This window comes from Elaeis guineensis, chromosome 9 (genome assembly GCF_000442705.2).
Source record: "Elaeis guineensis isolate ETL-2024a chromosome 9, EG11, whole genome shotgun sequence".
NCBI classification, from domain to species: domain Eukaryota; kingdom Viridiplantae; phylum Streptophyta; class Magnoliopsida; order Arecales; family Arecaceae; genus Elaeis; species Elaeis guineensis.
The window spans coordinates 2824709-2845862 of NC_026001.2; the positions used below are offsets into that span (position 1 = coordinate 2824709).

Below are 21154 nucleotides of genomic sequence, written 5' to 3' on the forward strand. Positions count from 1 at the left end.
GTTTTCCAACTTACACCTGTTAGAAAACTAAGACTCAGATTGTAAAGATCTTGATTGCGGCAAAATGTAGGCATTTGTGTTTTAATAATGTTTAGGAATCTAATATCTGAATGGGTCACTGTAGATGACCTAGAACATTGGTTTTAACACATTTTGTAGTGCTTATTAGATAAGATCGCTATCATGTTCTCTATGCATTATGCAAAGACATCTGTTAATATGGTGTAGTCACAAATTTTTTCTCTTTCGTTTGTGATCCTTGTCATTGCAATTCAAAGTGGACGACTTTTGGGATTATGAGATGCGGATTCAGATTAAATGTAAAGCTTGATAATGTGACACAAAAACCACTTTGTTTCTACCTCTTTTTCCTGATTGGATTCTTTTGGGCCTAGCAAACCTGGAACTGATATGTCAGACAATCATGATGATGGTGCTACTTGGACCTAGGGGTGGGTGACTGATGATGAAAATGATTCTTTTGTTCCTCTGACAAGCCTGGGTTTTAAGATTTTTCTTCTATTTTTTCTAATGACTTGAAAAAAAGAAGTCTAAAGACAGATTGATTTGCTCTTAAACTTTGAATAAGCTCCGTAACTGAAAATAAGGACTTAAGGAATACAGCCCTGCACGCACAATTGAAAGTAAATTTCAGAACAAAGGATTTTCCTTGCGGCTCATGAATCAAACCTTCTGTTCTGAAGACAAGGTTGGGTGAAACATTTTGTTGGCTTTCATAGGTGACTCAGGCCAGCTGTAGTGCTGTTCCACAAGGACCACCATGGTGTCTTAACACATCAATATAGTGTGGGACCTTTTCTGTGCCTTTCGATTTGCAGGTAGCACCATTAGTGTTGCTTTTCATGGGGACCAATAGCATTATTGTATTCCATGCTTCATCATACGTTTCCTATGCGGTTAGATTTCTTTTCTTGTCCTAAAACTGAGAGTTGCTGGAGGCCATGCTTTCATCTTCAAGCCTTGCTGACTGATATCAATGAATAAAGATGTGAAGACAGTCATTTTGTTACAAACAATAGCCTGACATTCTCTATTCAATCATATCGTTAGTCGTGCAAACATGGCAGGCATTCTCATATTAGGCACATGATGCAGGGAACAGCATAAATCTAAACATGTCCCTTGAAGACCATAACGAGCTACCAAAAGACCACCCCTTGCTTATTTATTCTTTATATGACATCTTGCGATTGGTGAGGCTGTCCTTTTCTTTTTAGGAGTTAACTCTCCAAGCTGCGTCTGGTTGAATCTTCACTATATGCTATTATAAATTAAGGTAATCGTATTATGCATCAAATGTCGAGATAATGAGAGAATTTTCTCTTCATATATCTTATCAACCATTTACTCATTTTCTTCATAATATCTGACATTAGAAGTAAAATACTGTAAATTGATGTGGAATAGATGATGAAGAATGCTGAAGTTCTCGATAAGTTGTTGTATCCTCAAAATCTTGGGACTCTGGATCCATGGCACTCTTCTTCTTCTAACAGCCTATTGATTCTTCTCTGTATACTAAAGCGGTCTGGATCTGTTAGTTGTCTCTGAAAGACTTGGGGGAATGTGCTTATAAAGGGACAGCTATTTGGTTAGCTCGAGGTGATTAAATGAGAAGTATTACTGATGGCTGTTTCTAATCCCCAGCTATTTGGTTAGTTCAAGAGGTGATCAAATGAGAAGTATTACTGATGGCTGTTTCTAATTTCCTGGGCCAAAACTTGGATTTGTTATCAGCATTGCTGATGGCTGTTTCTAATCTCTTTGACCAAAACTTGGATTTGTTATCTTAATTCGCAGAAGTAGGAAAACTGGAAGAGGGGTATCAGGCGCCCAGGCCCTTCTTTTTGTAAACCCCTCTAAGTCCAACCTAGGGCCCGAAGGCCACATATCTCAGTCCAAGAAGAGGCCCATCTGGAGATCAGGGGCGTCACAAAGAATTTCTCCACTTGTTAATCCAAATGAACAATTTATGGTGAATGGACTGAAAACAGCAAAAACTGATTATTATTGGGGAAAAAAAAAAATCAGATAGTTGCAGAAAAACTTGGCATTTTCAATTTAATCAAAAAAATATGATTAGCTTATCAATACTTAATCATTTTGTTTTCTTCGATTGGACCATGGAAGGCTCCTCTTTCACCAAACCTTGCAGGCGCCATTAGGTGGGTGCGAATTTGTAGGTTGACATCTGGCCAGAATACCGGCTTTATCCTTCCATGAAAGCCCTGGTGACCAGGACCGTTCTCCGTTGCTACCCTCGTTTTGCTGAGAAAAAAAGACCAATAATGGTTATTATATATTACAAGATTATCTATTAATTAATATAAAATTTAAAATAATAACGTACAATTGTATATAGAAAATAACATACAGTAGTTTACATGATTCAACTTTTTGGCCTACGTTCATGTACAAAGATGGAAAGAGATCTTACTATATCAAAAGATGAAGTACAAAAAGAATAATTTCTATAACGTGCGGTAGGTCAAATAACAAAAACATGTGATTACAATATATGACTATCAAGTACTAAAATAATGTGAAAAGATCAAAATACTCAAATAGGCTATTAAAATTCAAAAACGGTTCAAGTCCGTACTATAAAGATTACATTCCTACACCACTGCAAGAAATCAATAGCGGGCACCGGGTTTGGGCCTGATGGCTTGAGTGCTCCACTACCACCATAGGTCTTATGAAAAATCCACTTAGGTCAGCTTCTCAAAATAGTTGACAATGCTAAAATTTAAGCCATACTCAATATCATAACATCTTCTCAGTAAAAAAAAAAGAAAGGGTGACGATACCAACGCTGATGGATGGATGAAAATATCTCTGTTAATGTTTTTAGTACCTATGGATGTAGCAAAAGTGTGAAATTTGACTTGCACGCATTATAGAAGGGCCAAATGACCAACATTTGGTAGAATTCTTGTTAAGTTGCTCCCGTTATAAAAGCAATCTTGAGAATTTTTCCACTTCAAGGTGGATGGATGGTATATCTCAATTGAAGCCTGATAGAGATTCTTCTAAAGGTAAGAGTAATAAAAGAAAATCCAAGTGTCGTTGCAAATGGTTTAGATTTAGCCTCATTTACTTTCTTTCTTCTCCTTTCAAAGAGTAGAATAGTTTATATCAACTGCTTTAGGGAGAAGATATGGAAGGAGGCAAATGTGATTGAAGCAAGAGATGTCTTCCAAAATAAGACTAAAAACAATCAGGAAGGTTGGAGTGACATTAGTGTGCAAGTTGTCGTTTCACCTTTTGGAAAAATTGTGAAGTCAAGAACACTTTATGCGAAAAATTTCTCTAACGAAAGGTTTTATCCCGAAAATTTCCCTTAGGGAAGTTTCAATATAATGGAACTATGGTTAGGTACGATCATCTTTATTTCTGCTTTAAATTCCAATTCTTTATAACCTTGTCTAGAAGTTATGAATCCACTAGTTTGCTTTATGAGCAAGGAAATTTTGGAATTGACTTCAGAAGGTGTATTAAGTCCAGAAATAAAAAGTTTCTCAGGAGGTGATTGTGGCTGAAACGACATATAAGTCTAACATAATACAAAATAAAATTCCTTGGCCTCGACCATGTTGTCGTCACCTTCAGAAAAATAGAGGAAGAAAAAAGAGATGGTAGTAGTGACCGGTAGCGTGCAAGATGATAGTAACAGTTTATTTGAACGACTTGTACCTAGTGAATGGTGCAATCTGGTCCAAGACAAAGCGAGTAGCTTTCTCCTTGCTTGCCATCTAATTCCCATTGTCTAGCTCCCTTGCTCTGTTCTTATTGTGTTGTATCCTCTTTATCTCCCAATAGTCTTCTCTCACACTGTTGAGAGTTTGTAATTACCTGAGTCTGTAATCTCTGTTGTGTTTTCCTTTAATAAGTTTTTTTGGTGGCCCTAACGACCTCCATCTTTCATCAAAAAAAAAAAAAAAGAGGAAAAACCTGTACTACACCATGCATTCACCCGTCACCCATTCTCATGGAGCCTTGCCATAGGTCAATGGCTATCAACATCAACATGGTTGAAAAAAGGGCTGCCTCTCATGAAGATAATTCTCTGAAGAAATTAATAAGATCATAGCATAGTCGGAATATTTACCTCAAAACTTTTTCACACTAATAAAAAATCAACTTGACTCGCTAGTCCTTAGAATTACAGCTTGACATCTTAACAGAAACAGAAACAAACTCAAAGTCAGAAAAAACTTTATGCAATTCCATTTTCATGTAGAGTGAGAATTTTACTTTGGGTCTGAACTCTTCGCCGATATTCTAGACTAGATCAGAAGCTTGAAGGCTTGGACCACCTAAATTTTCAAATGAGTCCAGCATTGAAGTTACTCAACTACCTATCCACTTATGCCCTCTCTCCTTTTCATCTTCTTTGGCAAGGCAGTTCATAATCAAAGCACGCAGACCTTATTGTTGTGTTGCGCATTTGGAGAACAAAATGATACAAGCCCAATAATCACCCACCAGGTTAATATAACAATCTTCCAGATCTCTACAGATCCACCAATGGTTGATTATTTTTGATACTTGCAGCGATTTCTGCGGGTTTTGAGTCGAAGATGTTAGGAGGTCCACCCCACGTATCAATACACAACAGTCTCTAATTACTACATCTTTAAAAAGAATAGATGAGATTTAAGTTTATTATACTTCCACTCAATAATTTGTAAGGCCTACATTTTATCCAGTTAAATTAGCGATCGACATTAGCAAAATTGTTTACCTCATGTGAAAAATCAAAATTGCTTTTAAATAGAAAGGATGATGCATGTATCTTCTTATGTCCTTAGATAGTAGCGTGGATTTTTCAAACCATTGGATATAAGTACAATTTAGCTCTAATCTCAGAAGAATTTTGTAATTATTCTGTTAAAAAAAAAAATCTCAGAGTCCTGCTGTAGCAACCATGAGCAGTCCAGTAAAAATTTATGGGCAAGCAAAGGAATACTAATTTTTTCATTTTTCAATGCTTTTTGTAGAAATAAGCAAGTGAACAATACAAAAAGAACACTTTGAAGATTCCTTTTTCTGATGGAAGAAGCATAAAGCTATCCCAACACTTACGACAGATTCAATTTCCATTACTTCTTCATATACTTTCTGGGTTCGCTTGTCAGCAGCAGGAAGAAAAGGTGCTTTTAAGAGCACAAGAATGAAACAACGATCGTTCAAGGAGGCAAAGCGCAAGAAGCAGTTGTTTGGCGAAAAGAAAAATTCAAATTTACTGGAGTCAAAGAAACCAATACAGACTGGGCCAGGGCTGAAACGACTCCAAAGGGACAGCAGGTCCTCTGGAGGTTCCTCTCCAACTTAGGGTAGTTTGAAGCTTGCGTTTGCTCTTTTGATATATGATAGACTGAAGTTTGGATGAATAATTCTACCTCATACGAACCAGCCCGGGTTGGTCCCGACTCTCTCTCTCTCTTAAAAAACCTTCGTATTTGGTGCTTTCCAACTCTTCCACCACAAGTACACAAGGAAGAGGGACAAAGGTGATAATGAACACAGAGCACGGATCCCCTGTGCATGCGCGGCGATATATCCATGGATAGGCCTATCCGGATGGATAGCTATTAAATAATACACCATACATCGCATGGTCAGTACTCATATACGGTTATCCATTATGTGATGGACGGATGCACTACATCGTACACCGACACCCCCGGATGTACCATACCTTATGGGTGCAAGATCCACGCTCCTAAAGATAAAAGGTTCAATAAAAAAATCTATACATTCAATGAGTGGGGTACGGAATTTCTGCTGTGTATGTAATGCACCGTATAATATAGTATATTGTATGCATCGTATATCATATCATAAATATTAAAGATAATAATATATTATATGCATCCCATAGCTCACTGTGCATACAAACGGACGTGCTATGTACCACATAATATAATGGGCTGACGTGCATGCTATGCACAATACTATACAGTGCATAATAGAAAATCTGTGTGTAAAAAAATAAAATTAGTAAATAAATATGAGATGTTTTTACACGATGTACATCAATTGGAATTAGGAGGGAATCAAAATTCAGCTTAATTACAGCATAACCACAAAGAGTCCCACTCTTTGAGAAAGTCAAAATTTTCGGATTCCCAACAAATGCTCACAAGCCAGATGTTTCTTCAATTTTTTCGATAATTGAATATTTTATCAGTTTAATATTTTATTAGTATTTGTTAATGATTTAGAACTTATTCCTGATACATTTGCAGCCTATGGAATGATCTACGTTTCCTTTATTTATATTATTTTATACTTAATACATTGCTTGGTTGCCCCATATTGGATAGCTGCAGCAAACAAGAGTCTGATTTTTTATACCTTGATTCCCAGAGTAGAATTGCGGGTAGCCTGAGCAAATACCGGCTATGCCCATCAAGTGCTATGGTGATTAGTTGGATCCATAGGCAGAGTATGGGAGATGAGTGCCATCCTTTGCTGCACGACATCAGGAGCCTTAAGGATAAAGGTACATCATTCATTGAGAGTCATGTTTACCATGGGATGAATAGGGCTGAAAAGTTGGGTGGCCTTTTTCATGGCCCAGTATTATGGAGAGGTGCAATAGATCAACTTCCAAAGGACCTTCGAGATGGTTTACTTTCTGATTTTTTTTTTTTTTTTTTTTTATGCATTTCACATTAGAATAATGTGAATCAACCACCATGGCAAAAAAAATAATAAAAAGGCACTGCTTTTTTTTTTTAAAGAAAAACTATTTTCCTATCTATTATTATTCAATTTCACATTCTTCTCCCTTTGCTTGCTTTTTTTTTTTTTTTTTTCCTCCCTTAAATAGTTTTTTTGTTACTTCTTCTCGGAAAAGGTTCCAAGAGAGAAGACTGTAACTTGAACTGCAGGAGCTAAAAAATGGCGACTGTGATGAGAAGCCTAAATAGAACTGCATTTAGGCGAGTTTTGAAGGATGAAAGAATATAGTTTTTTTTTTTTTTTTTTTCATACCAAAAAAAAAGGAATATAGCTTTTTCTGCTCCAACGTACAAACAGTTGAGAATCAAAGGGTTCTTCATTGCTCTCTCTCAAAAAACAAAAACAAATTAAAGAGGAAAATAGATATTTTACTCTCCCCTTTTTTACACCACCACCTCAGATTCACCGTTTACTACACGAGCAAAAGAGGGTAGAAGCACTTTTCTTCTCTTGCTACTCATGACAATGCAGTTCCTTTCTATCTCATCTACTATTGTAAGCTCGAACCACTTCAATTTAATGTGGAGCCTCTATAAATTAATGTGCTATTCAATAGTCTCTCCAGTCCCTCAGTCCACAGTTGCTCGCCTCTCTTCATGGCTTCTCCTCCTTTAGTAGTAGAAGCCCTTCTCCTTATGCTAATCCTCCCACATATTGGCCTCTCAAAGCCCCATTCACTGAAGGGATCGGTGGCCTGCTTCGACTGCACTTCCCACAATCTCGCTGGTTTGCCGTCTCTGCTTCTCCCCCAATTTACGTATTCAAAGAGTCGTCTATCGTATATTGTTTTGTAAATATGACTTGTTGACTGAGTCAGACTCAGGCTTCTTTCTTCTACTTGTAGGTGTATTTGTGGCAGTAAAGTGCAACCATGAGAAGAGGTTGCTCCCTGCTCTAACTAACAACAAAGGCTACTTTGAAGTTGAGATCCCAACGAAGTCCTCGCCACCTTCCTCTTCCCCTCCTGACTGCCTTGTGAGGCTGCTCGGGGACCAGAGCAGCTCTGCTCGTTCAAAAAATCCATGACTTCTAAGATCGTAAAGGCTCAAGGATTGGAGGAGTCCTATGCTTTAGCCACCCCTCTCACCTTCTTCAGGTCATGCCCTTCCCATGCTGATCAAAACTGGCACCCTGATATGACCTCAGATGCTGGAACACCAAGGCCACCAAATGCTAGAGCACCAAGGGCACCGAATGCCGGACCGGCGAGGCCCGACGGCCTACCTCTGCCAAGAGACTTGGAGCTGCCACCTCTTATCTACTTCTTTCCTTTCATTCCTATCATTGGAATCCCTTGAGACTCCTATCGCTATGGTTTATCGTGCGTTGTAAGAACAAGATGTAGTCAAAGCCTATGCTTGCTGTGCCTTGGGAACTGCTAGTTTACGAAGGCTCTAAGAAACTATATTGTGAAATATTTTAGAGGAATTAGCTCTTCTAATGTAACTAAATATAATTCTTAATAAATATTTATATCGTTAGTGCAACCTTGAGTCTTGTTTGAGTGGTGTTAATAAACTGAATATTTTGTGCCTGAACTTGGACTTGGGATATTACAGGCACTTGTCAGCAAAAGAAACAGAGGAGAACTTGGAGATAAAAAGTCCAACTACTGTCATATTTTTGTATTACTTCGCACCCAAGATTCAGTTTCGAGTGTTAGAAAAGTATTCTGCAAATTTGATCGGGACATAACTCTTTACTGTTGAGAATATGGTTTAAAGAAAATGATAAAGTGATGAAAGATTAATGGAGAACCAAATATAGTTATAATCCTAAAATTAAAAACACACGGTCATATCTAAGACTCATTTGATGCAGAGCATCAAATGAAAATATAATTGAAATCCCACCTTCCTTGTGCTTTGCCAATGTATTTTAAATAACAGCACCAAATGTAATGTTGTCCATATAAATATATGACAATAGCTAATGTAATGCATTGCATAAATCAAAGCCATCAAATTTTTCATATTTTCAGATTTAAACCTTTCGGTGGATTAAAAAATATAATTTATATTCCATAGATTTAAAATCATATGGCACAGTTTATTTCCTCAAGGAGTTAAGGCAGTCTGGATGTGGTCTCTGTCATGACCAAAGACTATAGAGGAGTCGACGGTCTCATCACAGGTACCAAACTATGGACCGGACATGGCAGGGTCTATCTTGTAAACAAATTGACCTCATAACGTATACGGTGATCATAGCGTCCTATACCAGCACTAATACATTGCCCCCATCACTATCACATACCAGAAGAATGGAGCCTCGCCAATTGACCCAACCCAGGTAACAAGCTGGTCGTGTGGTTGGCAACAATGTGATCAACTAGCGACAGGTCTTTGCCTGGGGTCTTCGGCAACCTATTTGTTCAACCCTAGCCCTGGGATATATTTATTGGGCCAAGAAAGAGCTCCGCTCTGCCTCTTTATGTGGTGTTGGGTTCTTCTGGCCCATGAGTCTTTTTGTTGAATCTTAAGTCGGAACCAGAGTCGGACATTATTGGAGCCAATCACAATTCACCAAGGCTAAAGACAGCAAACGTTTGTTTCCTTCTTGGTTGGGTATCACGTATGCTTTGGGTAATGGGGTTCCAGAAACTAGAAAGACCTTCGCCAGGTGATGATTTGCCCCTCTGCTCACTGTTTTTCATGTTAATGGGTAGGTTGTATCTTTCGTACGAAAGAAAGATTCACTTTCCTTCGTATGAACATATCGATGAATCTTGCAATCGTCACTTTGAGATCTATGCAGTTTGATGGATACTAAAATTTGAAATATTTTGAGATCTATGTAGATTCAATGAATGATGTCGTAAAAAAAGATTATTCATTCTTTTGTGCAACCTGATCCCGCATGTTAATATACTCATGAATGCAAGATCAAGAGGCAAAGATTGAAATAACTTATGGAAAACTGTAGGCCCAACAATTCGATCAAAATGAAATCCTTCTGCCACTCTCATAAAGTCCGATGGGAAAAAAGTGATTTTATTAAAAGGTACGAATCTTTTACTATACATGCGATGTATTGTACTGTACAATGCATCGCGTATACCATCCATTATGCGATAGATGATACATCCAACTGTATGAAATATGCATCGCAAAGTTCACTGCACACGCAGGCATATACGTGCTGTGCACCATACTATACGGTGGACAATAAAAGATCCACACATTTTATGGAGATAGGCTATAGAAAGAAGTGAAAGAAGAGACAAAAATGGAGAGAGGAGGAAAGAACATGACTGAAGTCCCCTACTAAAGCAAGCATGCAGGACCCAGGTGTTGGTATCTTGTCTGATATATTTAAGCTATTTTTCATCATTAATTATCAAAACAGTTCTTTGGAATATCAGTTTTACTATTTATCACTAAAAAACTATTTCTTCGAGCAAAATTTAGATTGAGAAATCTTGGAACGATTATTACATTAAAAAAAAAAATGAACGATTAATTAAATATTGGATTGCTTGAATCGGTCAAGGATTATTCGTTGAAATGTGTTACCATTTCGATTGGTACCCGACACCGACAACAAGCAAGTTGACGGCCAAGAGGAAAACTTACGACGCGGAAAACCATATAAAAAAATTACAAAAAAAAAAAAAAAACCCCGAAGACATGGTCCACGTGAAAAACCGTGCAGTAGTAACGTCAATTAACACGTTTGCACGTGCGAGTTTTTAATGTTTTGCATGCAGCTACACTTATCATGCATGTCTCGTCTCCTCTGTCAATGTTTGCGGCCGGAATGTAATGGTACGTAATTGGCAAAAAAAATCTAGGGCTAGCTTGCTCTCTGCTTGCCCAAATGACCACAAGATTTCTCAAATAAATGAGTGTGACTATAAGATTCCGTTGCGGACACTGCTTGCCTACAACCGCGTGAGTGTGACTCAAAAGATTACGTTGTGGGCCATTGTGGGATCAATTTTAAAAACTGAAAAAGGCTTTGATTTAATTAACTTTTTTTTTTGTTTGCAAATTCAATGTTATTTAGAGGATGCATGTTACACAGGCTTCTGAGCTGATTATACTGCCATATCGAGGTTGGTACACCTTGGATTTTGGAGCCATGGGCATATGGCATAGATGGAGTTATTCATTACTGCATTAGCTGGTACTTTGATTATACTGCCATGCAGAGGTTGGTAAACCATGGATTTTGGAGCCGTGTTTGGCACATGGTATGGATGGAGTTATCCATTGCATTAAAAATGAGCCAAATATGCATATTAAAGATGCATTTGTGCCTCCCTCCATCCCTCCCTCTAACAAAATTATAAATATTTAGCCAACAAAAGAGTCACATTAACTATTTTGAACTATTGATTTCTTTCGAGCTCCCATCTTTGAGCGGATTGATAAGCTTTGGAAATCATTCCTTTAGTAATGATCTCATTCAACCAATGGTATTTCTTACAAAATGAAGTAGAGCAGAGCTTGTTTTAATAAAGAGAAAGATGGCTTGGACATTAAAAATTTAGACACTTTTAACCTTACTTTGTTCGCTAAATGGGGCTACTTATTTCTTAACAGTGAACTTGCCTCCTAAAAAAGGCAACTTACTTGTGCTTATTTTAGAAAAGTAAACTTTCACTGAGCTAAATGTCAAGAAAGAGATGCTCTTTTATTTGGTAAGCTATCTGCTTCTTTTTTTCCACTTTTTGGAATAGATCTTCTTATGATATTGGTAATGGTCTTAAAACCCTTTTTTTTTTTGGATGGATTGCTGATGTCCTCCCCCATTTGCATCTTATTTTCTAATTTATTTCAGCTATTTAGGAAAAACTTTTGGGTGCGAGCAGATTTCTTCAAATTTGATTTTTCTTATTGGAATTTAAATGCCCTTCTGATATTTTGCTTGAGGCTAGAGAAATCTTAACTTCTCACAATGCTTAGCACTTTGAATCTCAATTTGGTGTCAGATAAATTGATCTCGAAGTTGAAATGATCATGCTTCTTTTCCACGACTTCTTTATTTCAATGTCTTATTTGCAGAAGAATTAAATAGAAGCGGGCAAAAATGATTTGGAATGCTTCTATCCCTCTAAGTCTAATATTTTCTGTGGCTAACCTTGTCTTACAAGTTTAATACAAGAGAACAGCTGATACGAAACTTCGGAGGGTGCATACCCGATGGGCATTCCATTGAATCAGTTGATCATCTATTTTGTTCTGCTCCTTTACCTTATAAATTTGAAAAATTATTTTTTTAAGACTTGGCAACTAGTCAACTTCTGATTGGCTGTCCACCCTTTGTTCTTCATATTTGAAGGAAAGTTTCTCTTTAGCCAGTGGCCTGCTACCCTGATTCTTGTTGCTTCTGTCTTGTGCTATTGCTACAAAGAAAGAAACTCCAAAATTTTTCTTAATAAATGAGCTTCTGTCTCTCTATATATGGCCTTTAATGCAATGGTTCTTCTCAATGACTAGTCTAATATATGTCATCAAAAGAACCTTCTGGGTTTTCTCAAAGTTCGATCTATCTAATTATGGATTTAAATATGATGCTTTACATCATGATTGGTCAAGTCATTCCGTATTGGCTTCTTTGTTCTTCTTGCTTTGAAAATAATGTTGTCTATGCTGGATAGGCTTTAATCCAAATTAATTTTTAATGGTTGCTACCTTTTGAAAATTGAAATCCTCATCTCTTGGCTTCTTTTCTAAGCTTATTTTAGGATGAAACCAATGATCTAGTACTTTGATGATGGGGTCTTGGAAAGAATCTCTCTTTCTCTAGATGAGATTTTCTTCTATTGACTCTGATCCAGAGCATAGTATCTTTTCCCAACTAGTACCTCTCTCTTCTCTCGCTTGAGAATTGATGTGGTATTTGCTCTCATATCTAAATTCGGCTATTCATCTCTTGACATTCATCAATATTCTCTTCGATTCTTTTTTGATTCCCCTTTTGAGTTCAATTCTCGATTGCTTGAAGTGGGCTAGTGCTTATTGCTATTGCCTCTTTTGGAGAGATTTGACAATTTCTGAAGTCTCTTCAAGATCCTATGTGCTTGCAGCATCCTCTTGGAGGCCGGGTGCTTGCTACCATCCCAGAAGAATCTACAAAAACATGTTGATCTATTAATTGTTGTTGACCATCTTGCTATGTCACATTTTTCTTTTTTCCTCTTACTTATCGATAATATGAGTAACCATTCACCGTCACCCATAGCTTTTAAAATTTAATGTTCTCTTCTTATCTGTGCATTCTTCCGCTCTCTTGTAAATTTTATTTCCTTTAATAAATTCAAGTCACTGACAGGGTCCTCTCCTCTCCCGTAGACTCCTCTTTTTCTGAAAAGAAGAAAAACCACATCAATCCTTTCTTTTAGATCGCTACATTTAGGAAATGTTGCCTTTTTTTTATAGCATAGTTTGAGCTAAGATATATTCGCCTTCTAGAATTATTTGGAAATGCATGTTTATGGGGCAAGAATGAGTCAGAATCCACTAAGAGACAAGCGGACCCCTTTCTCAAGGTCTTGCGCAAAAGGTACTTCTCTAAGAACGAAAGTAGTGATATTGAATTACCGTTTATACCTTACCAATATATATATATATATATATATATACTATAGTACCCAAAAAATAATACTTTGATACTGGAGTCAAGTGCATCTCTGGTCTTACCATTGAATTCCACCGATTTAAATAGAAATGAAAACAAAAAGAAGTAAAGAATTACACCGCTCTATTGTCTCCAAATGAACGCGTATCCAACTCGATGATGTAACTTTCTAATTCTCACATCTCCATTTTTAAAAACAAAAGGAGGGTGGGCCGGGCCACCAACTTCCCTTTTGAGTCGTGAAGTCTTACTTTCCTTCTCTCTCTCTCTCTCTATTGGATTTCAAACATTGAATTGAATCAATCAAAGAAAGCTCAAGGGAGTAAGATCACAAGAAGGACGACGCGGTTGTCGCACAGCACGCGAAGCCCTCGCATTTTGTTTCTTTGTGGTAATATTCTCCTTCCCTTCTTGTTGACTTCCACCTGATCTCAGCCAGTCTTCTGGGTCTTTCAGCAAACAAAGATAAAAGAGGGGCCGGAGTAGAATTTAAAAATTTTAATAGCTTCAAATCCAACCATTTTAGCAAGCTTTGAGAGGTTCGAGGAAGCATCGGTCGCTGCCACGCTAGTCGTGTCAAGATTTGAGTTGTGGGTCCACGAGGAATTCCGACACACGTAATGGATCACGTCGCCGTGGGTTTCCAGCTCCAGAACACCCGCGCTCGTTGTGGGCAGCTGGTTTCGTTATTCCGCCTGCCGGACTCGCATCCTTGTCCGGGGTGCATCCAAGGGATTATTCATCTTGTTCGTTTATTTATTTATTTTTAACAATATACTTCTTTAAATTATATAATAACCACTATAGAAGCCATACGAATAGATGGTAAAAAATAAAATATCATAAAATTTATATGATGTATGATCCAACGGTTGACATTACGAGGAAAAAGAACGAGCATCTCCGTTGCACGAAATGTACAACCTGGACCCACAGATGTATGGGATAAATGATCAGCATCAGGGAGACAAGGGATGGCAGACATGTTTCTTTTTGTTTCGTCCTCTACCAGCCAAGCTTATAAATCTATATCCACTCGTATTAATGCAGCTTGAAGAAGTCAAATTTTCTAAATTTTTTATGAACAATATAGTTGGATTAGGATTTGCATTATTTTTAATCGTAAAGGTTAATATAAAAGAATTAGGAGATCATGCAATTAGTTTGCTGAATAGGAGTAGCTAGGTTTTATGGAACACTAGCCAAATATTGCACATCAAGGTGCACATGGCTTGCGACGTATGAATCTATGCCCACATGATTATGTGCACATAATTAGGCATCTTTTGCATTCTTATTGCGTGATATATATAACTAGTGAAATAGTGCAACACCCAAGCCATCACATGCTGCAATAAACATCAGATCTTATGCAATTGCTAATCTGATGGACTGGTGATGTTAAATTCAATTTCTGAAAAATCAATATTGAATATAAGTCAATATATATGAAAGCAGTGCTCAAATGTAAGGCATGTACACACACATATCACCATAGTCACTACTCTACCTTGGAAAGCTTCGGACCTTTGGGTCACATTTGAGGGAAAGTATAAGACTATATGTTCATATTATCAAAGCATGAAAGGAATGGTTGAAATCTATCCATTTCTTAAAATAATATAATTTGTTATATAGTTTGTCATTGGTGACAACCGGTCTAGGTGATCAAGGATTTTTTTTTTTTTTTTTTTCTACTTGCCTTATCTCGACAAAAATCTGATAAAGTCGAGCAGGCATCCCGGAATACTGAACAACCTAGGAGGCTTTTCTATAATTTATGGGCCAACTTGTTCAATTTTAAACTCTTTGGGATTAGATATGACTCAACTCTTGCTTTCACTATTTTATCTCAATAAATTAGATTCTTGTTGTCTAAAAAAAGCACAAGGCTTTTTCCAATTAAGCACTGTTCTTTTTAGATGTGCTTTCTTTTCTTAGCTTTAATTGTATATTTTATGGAATCTTTGGCAGCATGAAACTTAGTTAACCATTCTTTTCATATTACGATGTACTTTGTTGACCATATGAATGCAAAACGAGAACATTTTATAGAACAAAGTTTACCACTGAAGCTGTCTGAATTTCTTAGAAAGAAGATATGTGGCCCTCAATTGAATTGGATCAAAGAAGACCGAACCTCCCATGTCTTCAAACAGGCCAGCCATTTGGCACACTATCATCCCATACAGTGAATATTACCCGATAAATATTGAATCAAAAAATATAACCCGATAAATTTTCTTGCCTACGTGCGTACATGCGATCAATGCTCTACTGCGACCTGTAACTGGCTAGCTTTTTAGCTGCAGGTTCCATTTTCCAACTAATGTGCATGCATTCACATTTACCGAAAAAGTCAAGCAACTTTTGTGGGTAACAGGCCAGCCATTTGGATCCGTCATCTGATTCATTGAATAAAATCTCATATTTTTTCTTGTCTGGTAAATGTTGCTCATCTTGACCCACAAAAGTAATGAAAAAATATTCGGTGCACCAGTAATGACATGTCAAATTTATAACAAATTAATAAAAATCTTTATATTTTATTGATTGTCGTGTATTTCATCAATTCTCGCAAATAATATCCTACACTACCTCTTATATTTCATCTATTTTTGACTGTTGATTGATTTGTTACAACAGTGACGTGATATCACCGTTGCAACGAAAATTTATTCCACAAATAATAATCTGCTATAATTTGTAACTAGCTTTTTATCAATAATAGTTTCACATCTTCCGTACAGTAAAGAGCTAGCTATATGCCGCTTGGATCACCGGTAAGTTGTCTATCTTGAAAATGGAGGAATGTCTCACAATCTCTCTATATGGCATGTTTGGCAACTATCATCCGTCGATCTCCTATAATATGCATGCATACATGCATATTTGTTGGAGGAGCTTTAATTATTCAGGGTGCATCTAAACAGACAAGATCTCGTAACTTTTTTTTTTTTTTTTCATTGAAGGTAAGATCTCGTAACCTACGGGACTTTAGATTCCCTGGATTATGTTCACATAGACAAGATGAATTGTTGCTGTACGTGAGCTACAGGCTATTGGTGGCTTGCTTTCTTCAAACCAGAGAGAGAATACCACCACCAAGTATATCTATATTTGATGAGACCACCAACTATATTCTCAAGAAAGAGAAAGAGAGAGAGAGAGAGAGGTGAGGTGAGGCGAGGTTGACGGATTCTTTTTCCTTGGTTTTCCACGGGTCTCTAACCCCACATGGCTTGAACTTTCAAAGAAAATGCCACAGTATACTCGCCCTTCCCCGATCCCAACCCCACCGCTCCTCTCTCTCTCTCTATATATATTGCGCAATATTGCACCCTCCCTCACCCTCTTCTTTCCAAAGTCCCTTCAATATTTTTCTTTCGCCCAATCTCTTTATACACCCAAAACCCGTCCATCCAACCCTGTTCGCTCTGCACCAAGAAGTTCCAAAGGGAGGAGAGAGGGGAGGGGGGAGAGAGAGAGAGAGAAGTCGGAAGAAAGGCAGAGAAAATGAGTGATCTCCCTCCCGGCTTTCGGTTCTACCCAACAGAAGAAGAGCTACTGAATTTCTATCTGCGAAACAAGATCGAGAACACGAGGCAGGACATGGAACGCGTCATACCCGCTGTCGACGTATACAGCTATGATCCAGTGCAGCTCCCTCGTGAGATCCTTGATCTGATCCTCTTTAGATGCGTTCTTTTTAATTCTTTCATCCATTAAATACAGTGATCATGGTGTTAACGCCAGAACTCGTGCAAGGGAGATCTACACTTCTTTAGGCTTTCCTCCTTCCCTTTCTCTTAGTTCTTCATTTCTTCCTTCTTCTATTTGTCATTGTTTTAGATAACCAAAATTCCTATGTAACTAGTACCTCTCAAATTGTTCTTGTACATGCGTGATCATATGTCCATCACAAACTTAAATCGGTCTGAGTTATGATCTGTCTCGCATCCGTTTTTATCTTCCGTTGCTTATTACTGCACTTGGTTCTCTATAAAATTCAGGTGATCCAGGAATACTTCTTAGACTCCTTTTATTATTATTATTTTTTTAAAACAACCGCACCTGGTTCTCTTTCTCTTTTTTTCTTTTTTTTTTTGCGTTTTCTTTTTATATTTTCCCCTCTTTTTCTTCTTTTCCTTTTAGCCTGTTCGTTATCTCGATGAATTTAGTTGGTTTTCCCTCCCTCACGTTCAAGAGATAGAAAAAAAAACCAGCGACTCATAGTTAAACTTCTTTTGGTTTATGCAGCGATGTCAGGAGAAGCAAGCATTCAAGACCCCGAGCAGTGGTTCTTCTTTTGTCCTAGGCAGGAAAGAGAAGCACAAGGGGGAAAACCAGCACGCACCACTCCTTCTGGCTACTGGAAGGCAACCGGCTCACCGAGTTATGTTTTCTCGTCGCGGAACCAAAGGATTGGGGTGAAGAAGACCATGGTTTTCTACACAGGGAGAGCTCCCTATGGGACTAAAACCAAGTGGAAGATGAATGAGTATAAAGCTTTTGAAGAAGCATCATCATCAACGTCGAGCACTCCTCCGAGGGTATATGCTTGCCCGTTTTGTTACTCAGCTTTTCTTTCATAAAATTGTTAGTTTTCAATAGATTGTACATTCTAGTATCAAATTCCTATCAGATTAAAAAAGTTTGGATTCTTCAATTATATGCCACAAAAAATACAGTGCTCACCTTTTTAATAGACAGTGAAGGATTTGATTCAATAAAAATCTCGATATAACATTCCAAGTCATTCGTTTTTTCCGTGTTAGATCGAACCATTTCACGGGCCAGCTTATTTCTTGCAAGCGCATTACTCGCATGTCCATCAATGCAGATAATTTTATGCTCTAAAGAGTTTGACGACTTTCTTATCCTTATTCTTTAAACGACTTTAAAGATTTCAAGCTAAAGCTTAATGGATTTTGATTGGTCTACTATCCTTTCATAACAAAAAGAGAAGAATAGGAAGAAGAAGGAGGGGGAGGAGATGCCTCCCTAATCACGGAAAAAGAAGAAGAAGATATCCTCAAAAATAGAGAAGAAGTCTTTCTCAAAATAATAATAATAATAATAAAGAAGAAGAAGAAGGAGACTGCTTCTAGCTAAACAAGTAAATTTTGATGAAAGATTCGTACTGATGTTACTTTTTTTTTTTTTTTTTGGCTGGGTTGTGCAGTTAAGGAATGAATTCAGCGTGTGTCGGGTGTACATCAAATCCGGGACCCTACGGTCGTTTGATCGGCGGCCTTCCGCTGCTGTCGCCATGAATACTGATCAGAGCCAGAGAAATCCCGAGGCATCCTCCTCCTCGGCCAACCCACATGTACAGGCCGACGGGACCAGCTCCCAAGGTAGCTCATCATCGGGGGACGATGGCTCGCAGCCCCTGGCCGCTGATGGAACCTTTGACTGGAACGAATACATCAATTCCGAGCCTTTTTTTTGGGAATAATGACTGAACTGGGATCTTTCGCCTCTAATTTTCCCTTTCTTTCTTTTTTTTCTCCTAGACTGAATGAATTCTTTGATTCACGTTACCATGATCTAATTAAGAGTCCAGTGATGTATTACTACCAAAAAACAAAAAAAAAGAAAAAAGAAGAACGATGTTTTTTTTTTTTTTTTGGATAAGAAGGAACGATGTATTCTTTGTTGCTACAGACAAAAGCAGCAAAAGAAGCAATAAGGATGGAGTTGCTACGTCGTCTCTAAGGCTGTGATACGCTGATCGCCCGTGTGGAAAAAGGGTATAATAAACTTGCCTAACTCTGCTTTGACTGTTGCGCTGTGGACTTTCCATGGAAATTGGCCTCCTGGTGTCCCTTTAGCACTCTGAAGAGCTTTCCTTGCAGAATCGTGGGCCATGCCCTCACCCATGGTAATGATAATAGAGCCACAAATTGTTTCCGGAATCCAAACCAAAACTAAATATGATTTTCTTCCATTCTTTTCCCATAGAAATTTTGGACACACACATATTATAGACGTGTTAAAGCTGCGACCGGACACCTCTCTCCCTCGCCTAAATGGCTGGTCTAGAGGATAAACTAGTGAAAATAGCTATAGCAGTGAGAAAACACATTTATTCTCTAGCAGATATTTCTAGTGAATTTTTTTAATATTTTATTATTTGATTTTCATGAATGTATTTATCAATTTACTAAAAAAGGAAAAAAAGAAAACATGTTTGCTAATTGAGACAAAAGATAGCACCTCATTAGAGCCACCGCATGTAGCACTTCATGTGTAATGCTGGGAGTGGGGAGTAGAGTGGTACAGTGGAGTGATGCATTTTCTCCCCGCCCCCCCCCCCCCCGAAAACGGGGCTATGGTGCAGCAAGTTATCATCTTTTTCCCCTTGATTTTAGCAGAAGATTCCGGTTTCTAATATGGAGGCATTTCCCTAAATGTTTGGTATAGATAATTATGTTGTCATTTATGAATGATAAGGAAATATTTTTGTTATCTGCGGTTGCAATAGGTGGCCTTAAGGGTAGATTTGTGGGCAAGTGGATTTAAATTTCATCGACACATGGAAGGACACTAGATCGTAGTTTTATCAATCTTATTGCCATCAAAATATATAGCGACTTAAACATATTCAAAGCAAGAACGCTTTAGAAAGACAGACATTAGACACTACTGTAGATTAGATGGTGATATATATGACTGACTATATTGGATCATGCTATGCATGACATTGTCAGAAGTTCCCACTGAACTTGTCAATATGTTATTTACTGATTCCCACGAATGTTTTTGTTATAGATTCTCTTAAATACGTAGGAGAGCTTTGGATCTAAATTTTTCAATTTTTTCAATCCAATAGATAGCAACTTGATCCTATCTAAAGCAAGAAACCTCCCCAGTCTAAAGACCATTTAAACCTCACATGTCGCTACACATGTAGAACTTCTTATTGACACACTACGTTCCTTTTTTTTCTTTCAAAGAATGGAAAGGGGCAGCGGGGCTCTAATCCTTTTTCCTCTCCCATATTCACACTTTGTTTGAGCCTGAAACCCGGACAAACCAAACCTAAGACTCACAACACCAGAATATGGAATTAACAAGGGCCATGATGGACACCCTATAAATTGAACCTCATCACTTGCTACTTTAGGCAACGATGTACCATCCAAATTAAAGTTTAGTGGTAATTTTACATGACCAACCTCTTCCCTGGAAAGGTACCTTCTCTTTTGCCTCTAAAAAGGTCGGTTCTAATTCGTCCACTCACCAAATGGCTCGTCATCTCCAGTGTAATTATTTTATAATTATCTAGTGAGTTCACCAACCTCAAATAATAGAATTCCTCTTAATGCTCATTCGATGCTCATGTTATTTGTAATTATCTAAACTGTATCATCCTTAGCAATAATAAAAATTCAATCTTGCAAAGGACCAAGCATGGTGATAATAAAACTAATGTTTTGAAAGAGTTCGGGTCTCTGGACCAAACACAATGACGAGGAAGAGAGGGTTGGCCAAGACCCTACGACCGACTGTAGATCTTGCGGTCCGTCTGCCAATTGCCGAGCAACGCCACAGCGACTCCTCCTATGACAACTTCGTGGTTGCAGCGTCCAATTATCGATCTCTCCTTTTTCTCTTTTTCTTTCTGATTCTCGAATTTTGGGTGTTTGGGGGTATCCTTTTTCTTTTGAATTTCTTAATTTGTTGCTTTGCAGTAATTTATTATGATGAGTCCGTGAGATGCTGGAACACTTCAAATTACTTAGATTACATCAATAAGATAGGAGGGTATTTAATAGGAGAGAGTGAG

At 37.8% G+C, this 21154-nt stretch overlaps 1 protein-coding gene across 1 annotated transcript; it reads left to right on the top strand.

The window, feature by feature from the left end:
* Positions 1-16702: 16702 nt before the first annotated feature.
* On the top strand, positions 16703-18972 carry LOC105052103 (NAC domain-containing protein 90). The gene is made up of 3 exons (XM_073242953.1): positions 16703-17029; positions 17620-17912; positions 18545-18972. Exons 1-3 carry the CDS (start codon positions 16876-16878, stop codon positions 18818-18820), a joined length of 723 nt encoding a protein of 240 aa, XP_073099054.1. The 5' UTR covers positions 16703-16875; the 3' UTR covers positions 18821-18972.
* The last annotated feature ends 2182 nt before the right edge of the window (positions 18973-21154 follow it).

What these genes read in the sequence shown, in the direction of transcription:
- LOC105052103 (XM_073242953.1), top strand. Translation starts at nt 16,876, where the DNA reads ATGAGTGATCTCCCTCCCGGCTTTCGGTTCTACCCAACAGAAGAAGAG. An exon ending in TGATCCAGTGCAGCTCCCTC is followed by an intron (nt 17,030 to 17,619) that starts GTGAGATCCTTG and finishes TGGTTTATGCAG; the next exon opens with CGATGTCAGGAGAAGCAAGC. An exon ending in CGTCGAGCACTCCTCCGAGG is followed by an intron (nt 17,913 to 18,544) that starts GTATATGCTTGC and finishes TGGGTTGTGCAG; the next exon opens with TTAAGGAATGAATTCAGCGT.